This window comes from Penicillium rubens, assembly GCF_028828025.1.
Source record: "Penicillium rubens strain IBT 27055 chromosome Unknown utg000001l_segment0_segment0, whole genome shotgun sequence".
Classification (NCBI taxonomy): domain Eukaryota; kingdom Fungi; phylum Ascomycota; class Eurotiomycetes; order Eurotiales; family Aspergillaceae; genus Penicillium; species Penicillium rubens.
This window is the reverse complement of record NW_026890599.1, coordinates 1,341,993-1,355,574: the sequence shown is the minus strand read 5'-3', so window position 1 is coordinate 1,355,574 and position 13,582 is coordinate 1,341,993. Positions and strand designations below refer to the sequence as shown.

General features: G+C 51.0%; 7 protein-coding genes across 7 annotated transcripts; 2 read left to right on the top strand and 5 right to left on the bottom strand.

Moving 5' to 3' along the window:
* Positions 1 to 142: 142 nt before the first annotated feature.
* On the top strand, positions 143 to 1,671 carry N7525_000547 (WD repeat protein; the record flags this gene model as incomplete). The annotated part of the gene is made up of 2 exons (XM_061211606.1): positions 143 to 399; positions 453 to 1,671. 2 exons carry the CDS (start codon positions 143 to 145, stop codon positions 1,669 to 1,671), a joined length of 1,476 nt encoding a protein of 491 aa, XP_061070832.1.
* A 191-nt stretch (positions 1,672 to 1,862) lies between these two features.
* Positions 1,863 to 2,249, bottom strand: N7525_000546 (uncharacterized protein; the record flags this gene model as incomplete). The annotated part of the gene is made up of 1 exon (XM_002562243.1): positions 1,863 to 2,249. The coding sequence occupies one exon, from the start codon at positions 2,247 to 2,249 to the stop codon at positions 1,863 to 1,865; it is 387 nt and encodes a 128-aa protein (XP_002562289.1).
* An 804-nt stretch (positions 2,250 to 3,053) lies between these two features.
* Positions 3,054 to 5,728, bottom strand: CweA (uncharacterized protein; the record flags this gene model as incomplete). The annotated part of the gene is made up of 2 exons (XM_002562244.2): positions 3,054 to 5,603; positions 5,657 to 5,728. 2 exons carry the CDS (start codon positions 5,726 to 5,728, stop codon positions 3,054 to 3,056), a joined length of 2,622 nt encoding a protein of 873 aa, XP_002562290.2.
* Positions 5,729 to 7,346: 1,618 nt separating this feature from the next.
* N7525_000544 (uncharacterized protein) lies at positions 7,347 to 7,856 on the bottom strand (the record flags this gene model as incomplete). The annotated part of the gene is made up of 1 exon (XM_002562245.1): positions 7,347 to 7,856. The coding sequence occupies one exon, from the start codon at positions 7,854 to 7,856 to the stop codon at positions 7,347 to 7,349; it is 510 nt and encodes a 169-aa protein (XP_002562291.1).
* A 42-nt stretch (positions 7,857 to 7,898) lies between these two features.
* On the bottom strand, positions 7,899 to 8,099 carry N7525_000543 (uncharacterized protein; the record flags this gene model as incomplete). The annotated part of the gene is made up of 1 exon (XM_061211605.1): positions 7,899 to 8,099. The coding sequence occupies one exon, from the start codon at positions 8,097 to 8,099 to the stop codon at positions 7,899 to 7,901; it is 201 nt and encodes a 66-aa protein (XP_061070831.1).
* A 2,128-nt stretch (positions 8,100 to 10,227) lies between these two features.
* aspf2 (major allergen Asp F2) lies at positions 10,228 to 11,204 on the bottom strand (the record flags this gene model as incomplete). The annotated part of the gene is made up of 3 exons (XM_002562246.1): positions 10,228 to 10,269; positions 10,322 to 10,758; positions 10,814 to 11,204. The coding sequence occupies 3 exons, from the start codon at positions 11,202 to 11,204 to the stop codon at positions 10,228 to 10,230; spliced, it is 870 nt and encodes a 289-aa protein (XP_002562292.1).
* Positions 11,205 to 11,907: 703 nt separating this feature from the next.
* Positions 11,908 to 13,473, top strand: zrfC (putative ZIP Zinc transporter; the record flags this gene model as incomplete). Its single annotated transcript, XM_002562247.2, has 4 exons — positions 11,908 to 12,134; positions 12,189 to 12,338; positions 12,395 to 12,638; positions 12,691 to 13,473. 4 exons carry the CDS (start codon positions 11,908 to 11,910, stop codon positions 13,471 to 13,473), a joined length of 1,404 nt encoding a protein of 467 aa, XP_002562293.2.
* Positions 13,474 to 13,582: the final 109 nt, after the last annotated feature.

The window sequence follows — 13,582 nt, the reverse complement described above, 5'->3', positions numbered from 1 at the left end:
GACAATGAACAAAGATTCAGGACCTCGAGCTGCCAAATTCGATATATGCGCCGGCGCAACTTTAATCCGGTAGAGCATCCATGGATAGCATCATCGGGTGGTCTCGACTTCTCCATGCAAAAGCACCAGCGCTGATGAATGAATGAATTCCTATCTCCTAAACAGAGCCCTTGGGTCTGTAACTCCAAATGAATTTCATGTCGCTCAAACAACCCGGCTAGTGCACAACCTTGAACCCGCTCCGGGCATACGGTTCTCCAGCCGCAGAGCAGCTGCCCCAACGAACCGATCCGAAGACGATGTGGCACCTTTAGATCAAGAACTAGGTGCTACGGCGGAGGTATTTGCTCACAAATCCGGTGTGAATTGTCTGGCTGTCGATCAGTTTGAGGGCCGATAGTGCGTGTGCAACCACTTAGCATTCGACAGTCATCAATCTAACATAACGGTAGCATGATATCGGGAGGTGCTGATCCATCTATTCATCTCTGGGACCTTGAATCAAGAGGCTCAGAACTCGAACACGTTCACCAGTCTTGCGCGTCCGTTAGCAAATCGTCTCACGCCGACGCGCATACACATGCGATTACCTCCCTCTCGATCTACCCGTTTGATCCCGTCCCATCTACCATCTTCTCAACAGCACACGATGGTACATTAAAGCTGTCGGCGTTACAATCGCCCTCTATCACACCGGTACATACGTTCAGCCTAGACTGTACACCATATTCACACTCGTTCTCCTCTCAGCCTGGGTCAACACTGCTCGTCGCAGTAGGCACGTCTGACCGGTCGGTCCGACTAGTAGACCTACGATCTGGACTATCGACACAAGGTTTGCCGGGACACAATGGCGCGGTCTTATCAGTGGCATGGGCACCTCACCGGCCGCATCTCTTAGCCTCTGCATCGGTTGACAACCGAGTAATCATATTCGACGTACGCCGCGGAGGTCACAATTCTGCCATCGCCACCCTGGACATGGACGATCCAGTGGGACTAGTGGCACCAGGAACTGGATCTGTACCGGACTCCTACCAGTGTCGTCCAGCTTTCTCCCGGCATGCCCGTGCCCACAATGGGCCTGTGACTGGAGTACGGTGGACATCTAATGGCAGTCATATCGTGACGACAGGACAGGATTCCCGAATTCGAGTCTGGGACTCCGCAACAGGCGCCAATACACTTGTCCATTTCGGCCCTCGGGTCCGTAATAGCTCTTCCTCGCACCTGGCTGAGCGGGCACCCTTAATCGTGCCGAAAGGCTCCATGAATCCAGGGCATGAAACATTGCTGTGGCCGAATTTCAATGAGCAGGACGATCGTGGTGAGGTTTCCATGTTCGAGCTCCGCGAGGGGACATTTGTTAAGCGTCTCCGCGTCCCGGGTCTCGTGGCTGGATCACAGAATGTCCGTGGTCGGTCTAGCGCTTTGAGCGCTGGGCGTATAAATGATCTTGTCTGGCGAGGGAGCGGTGCCTCGGGAGAAGGGATAGAGCTGTTCTCTGCCCATGGCGATGGGACGATCCGGGCATGGGTGTCTCGGGAACCGGACGGCGAGCCCACTGAAACCGAGCAAGCAGCTCAGGCCGATCGCAAGAGGAAGCGAGATGTTCTTGACGAGATTTATCAAGGATTTCTCGGGCCTGGTCAGCCTGGACTACGAATCTGAAACGATTGGATAGCCGTACTTTACGAGCCATACTTTACGCAGAATCTCTAAAGGGAACTTTTGAATGGTATTGAATTGTTTTACATTTGATGAACGCCCTTCATAACATCATGCCCCGGATAGCTCGAACTCAAAAGGAAAGCAGCTATCCTTTCGAAAAGCTAAAAGGTCACACCAATAGTCGAGACACTCTACTCCGCCTGATAACGATCGAACACACTCTGGCCGTACTTGGCACCCTTGATCTCGCGAGATTCGCCATGGCCGGCGTGGTGATTAGGGCCCATGTGCGCACGCTTGGCCTCCACGCCGGCTTCCATTGAGTTGCCCGTGCCGCTGATGACCTCGCCGCTCTGACCCACATCCCGGGTCGAGCGTGGCCAATCGGTAGTGTTGTCAGCGGCCATTACTGTTGAGGGCTGAGCGATGCCTTCGTTGTCATAGTATTCATGTTCGGCGCGCTGGTCTGGACGTGGCACCGAGGGGATGGTGTTCATCTTGCCGGCATCGTTGGGCATGGATGTGCCTTGGCCCATTTCAGAGAGAGTGCCGCCTTGGTGTGGGTCTTGCTGAACCATTTTGGAGATGGAGGTGGTTGGATTTGAAGCGGCTTGATATCCAGCGTGACTTGAGATGTTGAGGGATAAATGAGGGATTGGGATTGAGATAGCGTGGTTTGTTCCAACGAGACTAGAATACGGTGGCACTGTCTTATATTCCGCTCTGGGGCCCAGGTCCTGTACTACTGGCACTGATGTCACATCGTTGGATGTTCTCCAGGGATGATGGGCAATGATATCACATAGTATCGACTGAGTGGTCATATCACTTACTTAGCACGCACACAGCAAATAAGAAAATGACGTCGATGAATACAAAATACTCGAAATCCTTCTGCGTCAAGAGTCGATATCCTGAAATACAAGTGGGTTTTGTTATCATTAAGCTTGAGGAACTCGGGATGGGCAGTGGCGAAAGCAAATGCCCACTTGCTATCAAGGTGATCTGACCCACTCCACTAGTGTCTGGATATTCGGGATCACGAACCGCAGATGAACACTATTGATATCGAGTGGTGCGCTTACGATGTATTATTCTACAAAGCACGGCGTGTCAGTCAGCCGTCAGCAATGGTACATAGTTATGTCTGTCTTTCAGGGTGGTTACAGCTTAGATGGCTAAGAGGAAGAAAGAAGTCTGAGGTGCTGTAAATGTATAACTTTCTTAACGAAACATTGATCATTAAAGCCAGGTCAAATGGATAAAATATGGCAAGGTTGTACGAAAATGAATGATTGTGAAAGAAGCATAAATGGCAGGAGCCATAACGAGTGACAAGAATCTACTGACACACCAAACACCTGGTTGAGACGACCAACTGTCTATAGGATGAAGGCAAGAACACCCATGACGGCGGCGGCGGCGGAGAAAATACCGCCAGAGAGACGGGCGGCGTCACCCTGGAACATGATTCCATGAGAAGCAGAAGGCGACGGGGAAGCAGAAGAAGCAGCGGCCTTCTGAGCGGAGGCGCCAGTGGGGACCATGTGGCCCATGCTGCCAGATGGGGTAGCCTTGGAGAAGACTCCGTACGAGGCAGGGGTGGCCATGGGCACATGCACGGCGATCTTGGAGTACGAGGGACCCTGGGAGGCGGCATACTTGTGAGGAGCATAGGGGTCAGCGCCGGCGGAGTGCTGGGGGTAGTTGTAAACGGCGCTAGTGGCTGCCGCAGAGGAAGCCATAGGCACATGCACGAATGGGACATCCTCGGAATCATAGTTGGGAGAACCGGCTCCTGAGGGGGCGTAGGGGTCGGCACCAGCGTTGTGCTCGGGGTAATTGGCGTACGGGTCAGCCCCAACGTTGTGCTCGGGGTAGTTAGCGTAAGGGTCAGCGCCGAACTTCTGAGGAGCGTGGGCAGGGATGGCATTGGTCTCCAAGGCAGTGTGGTACTGGGTCTTGGTCACAGTGTGGACAATCTCTTGCACCTTGGCAGCGCAGGCAGGGGAGTCCTCCCGGGAGTAGTCAGCGGGAGCGTGGACGTCGGTGAACTCGCCCTCGATGGCGTGGTTGTCCTCATTGTGCTCGTTCACATCAGTGGCGACACCGATGTTAGTGGGAGCGGAGAAGCCATTGGTCTCGTCATCCCCAGAGGGACCACCAATAACAGTAGCGTCAGTCTCGGGAGTAGGAGCGTACGCACGGCGACCAAAAGCGATGCCACCAGCGCCAGGGCCGTTGTTGTTGTTCTTCACCGCAGTGAGCTCAGACTCAAATGTGGTGTGGGGCTCGTGGTGAGGCGCGTAGGTCGGGCTGTAGTGAGGGGCATAGTGAGGCTCCGGGTGGTGCTCGACGTGGGGCTCCTGGTGGTTCACGTAGTGAGGCTCGGGGTGAGGCTCGTAGTGCGGCTCGGGGTGAGGCTCATAGTGGTTCTCACTGTGAGGCGCGTAGTGAGACTCGGGGTGAGGCTCAAAGTGGGACTCATGGTGAGGCTCGAAGTGGGACTCGGGGCCAGGGAACCCGCGCCGACCAAAGGCGATACCACCAGCGGCGGGACCGTTGTTGTTACCCTTCACCGCAGTGATTTCGTGATCCACGGTAGTGTGAGGCTCATAGTGAGGCGCGTAGGTCGGGCTGTAGTGAGGGGCATAGTGAGGCTCCGGGTGGTGCTCGACGTGGGGCTCCTGGTGGTTCACGTAGTGAGGCTCAGGGTGAGGCTCGTAGTGCGGCTCGGGGTGAGGCTCATAGTGGTTCTCACTGTGAGGCGCGTAGTGAGACTCGGGGTGAGGCTCAAAGTGGGACTCATGGTGAGGCTCGAAGTGGGACTCGGGGCCAGGGAACCCGCGCCGACCAAAGGCGATGCTGCCAGCGGAAGGGCCATTGTTGTTGTTCTTCACCGCAGTGAGCTCGTGCTCGAATGTAGTGTGGGGCTCGTGGTGAGGTGCGTAGGTCGGGCTGTAGTGAGGGGCATAGTGAGGCTCCGGGTGATGCTCGACGTGGGGCTCCTGGTGGTTCACGTAGTGAGGCTCAGGGTGAGGCTCGTAGTGCGGCTCGGGGTGAGGCTCATAGTGGTTCTCACTGTGAGGCGCGTAGTGAGACTCGGGGTGAGGCTCAAAGTGGGACTCGTGGTGAGGCTCAATGTGCCCAGGTGCGCCGTGGGCAGGACGGCCAAAGTTCTCAGAGCGACGGAAGGGAGAAAAGCCCCCGGCGTGAGACTGGGGGTAGATATCCTCATGCTCTAGCTCGGTGGAGTGGTCATCCTCGTTGTGTTCGTTGATGCCAGTGTCAGTCTCAATGTTAGTGGGAGCGCTGAAGCTCTGGCCACCATCATTGCCGGAGGGGCCCCCCATGGCAGTTCCACCGCCGTGGGGTTGTCCGAAGCGCTTAGCAAAAGTGCCGGGACGGAAGATACTGGGAGCAGCACCAGGGTAGCCGCCATGAGGGTGCACATGGACAGGAGCAGGGTGGACATCCGTGTTCTCGATCTCGGTGGAGTGGTCATCCTGGTTCTCCTCTTCGGTCTCGGTGTTGAAGTTGCCAGTCACAGACATATCGAAGCTCTGGCCCTCATCGTTGCCAGAGGGGCCGCCCATGGCAGTTCCTCCATGGGGGGCGTCACGCTTTCCATTGAAGGGTCCCATTCCAGGGACCTGGGGGCCGTGGCCAAATGGCACACCCACGACGGGAGGGTGAGGGTGCACATCCGTGTGTGTCAACTTGACAGAGTGGTCATCCTTTTCCCACTCGTTGACCTTGGTATCGGTCTTGATATTAGCCGAGTAGGGGCTGACGAAGCCGTCAGCATGATCGCCAGAAGGCCCACCGATGACGGTAGCACCAGTCTCAGGATGGAAGTGACCGTGGCCATCATTGCCAGAAGGCCCACCAATGGCGGTACCACCAGCCTGGGGATGGAAGTCATTCTCCTGCTGTACCCTAAGTTAGCTGATGTCTCTGTATACTCAAGAGGAAGATGACGTACACGTTCAGCGAACTTGGCCTGGGCAGCAACTGCCAGCAGTGCCACAGGGATTCCGCCGATGAAGCCCTTCATGACTGCGGTGCTTGGAAAATATTACTGTAAAAAGGCGTATGCTTTGCGAGTAGTAGTTAAAAGAGTGACTGGAAGCGAGTGCTACTGGAGCAGAAGAAAAGAATGGCTCGATTGATAGAATATTCACCCTTAGAAACAATGAATAGTAATCCGTCTTGAGGAGATATTCAGACCTTTAGTAGTTCCTTCGGATTCAAGATCGTCAGTTCAACAAACAGGCGGGAATGCCGTTGCATCAACAGGGACTGCACCTTGGCGAGGAGCCAAGGCGTGGGTAATACCATCAGAATGCCGCCAAGAATGAAAAAACAACATCAACAGTTAAGAAAATACCCCCTCGGTTGTGGTCAGATCGTAAACATCTGCCATGTAATCCCTAGAAAGGTGGTGATACTGCATTCCACGGGATGAGAGGGAGAGATCACCACCTGGCTAGGAGACCCGGCATTCACAGATCAAGCAAGCCCCTTGGCCGATCCAGGATATTTTGTTGCCAAATTTGCACAAGTCATTCGGAACTGATGGCGTAGTCATTTTCGACTGCTCCCAAACAGACTGAAGTATGGACGATCTTGGTCCTGTCCTTTATTCGGGTTCACCTGCGAGAGGCTACCCACCCCGACGGTACAACAAGGGATTCCCAGTGATGTCAGTTAACTGAAATCTAAGTGCCCACTTGTGCACACATATGCCTGGCTGTATCGCCCACATTAAAGTCCATGGATGGGATCATAGGGTAGTGACTCTGTGTCTGATAGCATTTATGCAGGGTTACGCTCAATCCATTTGAGTCTCATATTTATCGAATCTACTGAAGACCGTCGCAAGCATCAATGCGTTGGCTGCTAATCCCCCAACTACCAGAACCGAGTTTAGGGGAAGGAATGTATCCCGTCTTCGACATTCAAATCCCACCGCCCTCACTTAAGAGGACACAGAGGGGAAACGAACTTCCTATCGAGGAACATTTATCTCCTGAGCCGATCAGTCCCGTAGGACCGAAGGCAACACATCGTCGTGGGGTTGTCGAAAGACAGGACAATGGTCGTGGCGGGCTCAGTTGCTTTTTTTCGATGAAAAAGAAAAGAAAAAGGGAGAAGGGAAAAGTTTGCAGTCTTTTATAACTCTAGTGGGGTCACGGGTCGGATCTACAATATTCCTCTCGGCGCCGAGGTCGGTCCGACCCGTGTTACGTTGTGGCCTGCATTTTAAGGCTCTTAATGACACCTCATGCACAGTCATATTCAAATGAACAGAAAAAGAAAGGAAAACTAAGGATATGATACAGCAGTTCCAGCCAGCTCCATGACATGTCCAATTCAATACCGGGATTCTGATCAAGCCGAGATGTGACAAGTCATTACTGTGGACGAGTGGGATAACCTCCAGTCAAGAATAACAATTGCTCTTCCCTGAACTTCAGCTCCCCATAACTAGCATCTTCAAAGAGAAAGCAGAAACAAAAAAGGCTGGCCTAGTTTAGGTTGGAGAATTCGACGAGTCATAACGAATGCTGGTCTGCTTGGTCGTCGCCCCGAACCAAAAGTAACATCGAACCTTGCATATCCAGTCAGCCATGAATTCAACCCAGTAGGTGCAAGAGACTCGAAGAACTCACTTATCCCCCAGACGCCGTCTTTCCAGCACTGGTTTTCCAACCCGCTCCTCCCACCGCCGCTGTGATGCCCAACGCGATCGCAATCATAGTCCCCACCGTCACCACAGCCACGACTGCCTTCAGCGCCATTCGTTGCTTGTTGCTCAAGGTTTGAAACCATGTCAGTGGTTTGTTCTCTTCCTCCCATAACTTCGACCGTCGGGGACTATCGGTTCGGCAGCTCGCATACGGGCCCAAGCTTTCGATGTCTCTCATATGGCTTCTCCGATTGGCATTCTTGGTTTCAAAGGTGAGTTGTTCGTGCGAGATCGTTGGACTTGAATGAGGATAAAAAGGCGAGCATGGCTTAGCACCGATCGACGGATCAAACTCCTGGCTGTGAGCCCCAGGCGAAGACGTAATGGAACATCGTGGAGGCGCGATTTTAGGCGTGGTAGGGATTTTCTCGTCGTTGGATTTGATCGATGCGGCCACTTGAGCCCCAATCACCCCAAGTCCGTGTAAACTCATAGCGAAGTGCCAATGGGGCTGGGAGGAGAGTGAAATCCAAGATCAGAAGATCTTGGAGAGTGACCTCTTCAGGCTTTTTCGCTTGGACTTGGATCGTTGTACGGGGCGTGGCTCTTTGACCTTGGGTGCTGGTGTTGTGATTGCCTCAACGGGAATGGCAACGGTCGAGACACCGCCGTACATAAACAATGCCGTATCAACCTGGAATGCGCTCCAAGTCCAGGCGGACCGCGGCAGTTTCATCACTTGGACTAATGACAATAATGAATATAATTATTTAAAATAGTCGAAGGGCAATTGTAGGCCCGTCAAAAGGATAGTTCGATATAAAATGGGATGAGTGGTGGTTTCCTCTTGAAGCGCACCCGAGCAGTTTTGGGGCAGCTTCACTGTAACGGCGGTCTGGATTTTCTCAAAGGGGTTCTAGGTATATTCGGGAACACCCTGCAGTGAAATGGATTATTTCTCTAGGGATGCGAGGCCCCCATTGGCTCGAGGACTGTTTTTCACCCCTAGATTGGCGTCTCGTGCACCTGTGAGCATTCTCATGCCCTTTATAATGTGAATTATCTCCTCCTGCAGCAAAAAGCAACCCTACTATTGGTAAATCTTTGCTTGGCTAGCATTCTTATCGGTAGATCGTTCAATCCCCTGTTCCACATCCTCTCCCCATAGGCTCTGTTTGTAACCCTGTTTCCCACTTCTGCATGTGGGTTCCACCCTAGCATATATGGACAATCTTTGTGTGGTACCTCTCTGTGCGACAGTTTACGGGGCGACAGGGGCATGTTTGAAATCGGGCTGCCTCGATCATTCTGTCTCGACATTGTTCACATCCTGTAGGTCGTATGTAGGTAACATCTTGAATATGCATACGAGCTGCATGACATTTTACGATTCACGCCGGCAAAGCTTGGCCTAGTAGAGTAGATAGCTTCGATCACAGCGACAAATGATCATAATCTAGTTTCAAAATTCTGGCCAAAACTTAGTGTTGTCACACTGTTGCGTCGATGGATATTCCAGCGACTAAAGCTTACTTATGCACCTAGAAGCTACCTATGTAGATACATAGAAGTTTCCCTTATTCAACTACAACTAATTTGATTACATGCTGAAGTAGCTTTATTATATGGGATATAGAAGTAATAGTTGAAACTTTGCGTAGGTGCTCTTCTATGATAATCATGGTGGGTTGGGGCAAAATATATTTAACCCAGGAGGATATATAACTTGACGGGCTTCTTAAGATAATCATAGGACAAAACACATATACGTCCAACTCGAATGCGTCTCAAGATCATGCGAGATTTGAAGGAGGTAGCTATCACATCGATATATATTTCTTCGTTTGTTGACCCACGCAATTAGCATATACTTGCTAGAACCCCAAAGTGTCTTGGGACAGCACCTAAATACTTCGATATACATAATGTGCTATGGCTCACCTGCATCAGGTTACAAGCAATGGAAATGTAGCCAGATAGATAAATTTTCTACTTCGGCCAATCAAGCTTTTTACTGAGCCTTACTCTGCCTATAACATCAAACTATACGATTTCACGCGTCAGGCGGATGTTTAGAGTAACACCAGCCAAGCATACCTCATGATCAAGCAGCTAATGTCTATAGCAACCTCAGGATGCCACCTAGCTTTTCTGGTAAATAAGCCAGTACGGAGTACTACTCATGAACGATGGGCACCATTATTCACAAGTCTTCAGAATCAGGCCTTCAACCTTGGAAATATCGCGACATGGAACTGATCGACTGCCGCGGTTTCCCAAATCGTCTTGGAAAGGGAATATGAGTAGGTTGACACACTATAAGCAAATTGTCCCAATCCATATGTCAATAGTAACAGAACCCATTCCCAATATTGAATGTTAATGCGGTACCACGAGACGCTATGCTCATCGAGAATGGGGGTTGGAGGGTATAGGGTGAGGGTGAGTACATGCAAAATATCACCTATACTGATAAAGTGACAGCCGCTAGGTACGATAAGAGAGACAGGGGTGAATTATTCTGGAAGATAGCAACAACTCCAACACAGTCCTTATCCCTAGATTCGGTGTGGTCAAGGCCGAACGAACAAGACCATGAGGGCCCAAAATACAGCTGTAGAATTTAAATATGTTCCTTCATTCATTCAATATTGAAGATGACAGCCAATAGGCTCAGTCATAATATAGATCATATTACGTTATAATCTCTAAAGCTGTTGGACCTATAGGACCCTTCTTTCCTCTCTCTCAAGTTATAAATTACCCACCAATACCCTTCTCATCAGGGCTATTATCTCGCCAATATTTTATCGTTGTCTCGAATGCCTGAGTGGGCTTTTGGCCGTTCCGACGAGATGGAACATTTAAGTGCAGTGGAGCTCGCCTCCGTCATGTGTGTGACAGTTCTATTCAAATCAGTTTCCAATCACCAAAAGTGCAAATTAGAGAGCGACTCACGGCAGGTACTTCGGCGGTTGTCGAAGGAGCATCGGTGGTTGTTCCAGTAGGAGCTGGCTGGCTAGTCGTAGCCTCATCATGCTCATGTTGGACACCTGGGCATCCAACTCCCGGCACAGAAATGTCGTAAGCATATGCCTCCAGTGCGAAGTATTGAAGGGTTTCCGAGTCACGGGTGGTCAGTGTCGCGTTAGTCTTCGCCAGGTCAACGACCTCTTCATATCCGTCTGCGAAATGGTCGATCCAGCCCTGTCCGATGGCAGAAACGTGGTATAGGCGGTGCAGGAGATCAGCGGCCCAGAAGGTGTTGGTCTCAGACTCCGAGACTGTATATCCAAGGCCGCACATTGTGGAGAGAGAACGACGAGTTTCGTAGCTCAAGTCGCAGATGACTGTCTCATCCGTGCCATTTTCGCCTCGCCAGTGTCCGGCATAACCTATTTGGTTGAGATAATTAGTATACCGTCTCTCACATAGGGCAAGGTGCATTACCTTCAAGGTCGCAGTTTCCATCGGGGTTATCACATCGGAACAAAATGTCTTTCTTGTCTCCGTTGACTACGACATCAAATGCACCGATCGCTTCCATGGATGGGCGATCACCGAAATACTTCCTGTAGATCGCACTCTCATTTCTCCATCTCAAGATGTGATCTTGGGCATGTTGAGCGAGAGTAATGGTCTCGTTAAGACCTAGCTCAATCTGGCGACGCTGGGTTGCATTGCAGCTTGAATGGATGGGGAATTGGGTCACAGCGCCGGCATCCCAAGGTGCAAGTCCATTCTGGGAGAAGGGCTGGGATTGGTTGCCTTCGGAAGTCTCCCGGGTGGGGAGAGCAGCAGCAATTGCTGCGGAGGAGAGAATGAGGCTGAAGAAATGCATTTTTGTATAATTGAGGCAAATTGCTTGGAGACTATGGGGGCAAATTGCCAACGCGAGGAGCTCTTATATATCTTTTTTATACAAAGTTTTCAAAGCTTCCATATACGAAGGCTTTTAGTTTTTCTCAACTGTTTGCCAAGTGTGGCTTTGTGCTCATTCTCACTGTGTCTGCGGATAATCCAATCCACGCAGGACCTAGGAGAGGAAGCGGGATGTTGTCTCCATCTTTCTCGGTGTACTCCGTATGTTGTACGGGTGGTGCAATCTGCCAAGAGGGGACCTTGAGAGCTTCTTCCATCGCTTCTCTCGCTAAAGGCTTTTTTCTCCAGCAATCAGCGCAGAAAATCTCGGGTTGATGCCAAGACAAAGGCTCGGCGGAGGGTCGCCAAGACACTTAGTTGAGAGTACCTTGAGAGCACGACAATTGTCTAGGCGATATTTGACGTCTTCTCCGGAGAAAACCCGAATCAAAAGCCCAGGCCGGCTCTTGGCGAAAAGATAGATGGGTCTTCCGCTTGGCATCGAGAACCTTGGGGGTGAGACACCAAGGTAGGGCTCTTGTCATCTCGCAAGCGGCTTTTTCGAGAGAATTGCTCGATCGATTGATTTAAAACTCCTTACTTCTGGCATATTTCATGCCTCAATCTTAATCCTAATCTCAATTAATTATTATTTGCGAAAGGGTAGAGCACCCAGCTTCGTCATGCACATTTTCAGACCTTTCATTATATCACTGGGCATTGCCGGGGTGTATGCGGCCACACCAACGACCTCAGCACAGTCATCATCCGTAACTGATTGTCATACTCATGGCTCCGACATTTACTGTATTGATGGGAATGGCAAGGAAGTTTTAGTGTCGGCCACATCTACCCCTACAACTGGAGTACCAGCACAATACACTGGGTGTCACTCCCACGGAAGCGAGTCGTAAGTCGGCAGCTATGCATTTTTGTGGGACTATAATAACTCACAAAATTGAAGATATTGTATGGATGCAGATGGAAACGATGTCCTGGTTCAAGCAGAAGGAACGGCAACCGAGACCTCGTCCACAGACAGTCACAGTGCACAAGCCAGCGAGGAATCCTCAGGCGAAACCAAACAGAACTGCCACTTCCATGCTGGTGTCGAGTAAGCTTATGAATAATTTTTCCAAGCTTGTGCTTTATTGACTTTGGCCATTCTAGACACTGCGTGGGTGAAGGTGAATCAGAGGGAGGTAGTAGTGGCGCATCATGTGGTGTCCGATCAAGAGACTACGACATCCCTCTGAGAATCGGCACATTATTTGTTGTCCTTGTCACTAGTTCAATTGGTGTCTTTGCCCCTATGCTCCTGATGAAGCTTCCATCTGCCTCTATCAATGGGGTGGTCTCGACCGTCATCAAGCAATTCGGAACTGGCATCATCATCGCCACGGGTTTCATCCACGTAAGTAATCTCGGCGTTGACACACGTATCATTTGCTGACTGCTTTCCTTAGCTATACACACATGCAAACCTCATGTTTACGAACGACTGTTTGGGAGAACTCGAGTACGAAGCGACTACCTCCGCGGTGGTCGTGGCGGGTATTTTCATTGCCTTCTTGTTAGAATACATTGGCCACAGAATTATCGTTGCTCGCAACAGCAAGAACCACTCCGCAGAAACCATACTGTCCGAGTCCGAGTCTCAGCAAACACAGCCGAAGGAGCATGGCCACTCTCCAGAGCAACAGCAACACTCCACATTGGCAGGTCTTAGCCACAGCCATGGCTCATACGATCTTACCGGACCCAACAGCAAATTTTCGGTCATGGTCATGGAAGCTGGTATTCTCTTCCACAGTATCTTGATCGGCCTCACCCTTGTCGTCGCCGGCGACTCATTCTATAAGACGCTTCTGGTGGTGATTGTGTTCCATCAATTCTTTGAAGGTCTAGCACTCGGTGCTCGTATCGCAACCCTGCCCGGGGCTATATTCCCTTCCAAGGCGTCTATGGCGATGGCATTTGCGTTGATCACACCTATTGGCATGGCCATTGGGCTTGGTGTTCTTCACACCTTCAATGGTAACTCGAGGGGCACTTTGATTGCACTCGGAACATTGGACGCGCTGTCTGCTGGTATCCTGGTGTGGGTTGGTGTCGTCGATATGTGGGCCCGCGACTGGGTCATTGAAGGTGGTGAAATGATGAATGCGAAATTAGGAAAAGTTTTCACTGGTGGTATCTCCTTCGTCAGTGGGCTGGTGTTGATGGGACTGCTCGGAAAATGGGCTTGATTACTTCCACATGTACATAACCAGCCTGGCCCCAAAAAGTAAGACATCAATATCATAAACGGCTCACCAATGTCAATTTCATTCTCTGTACTCCGTATTCATCAATATT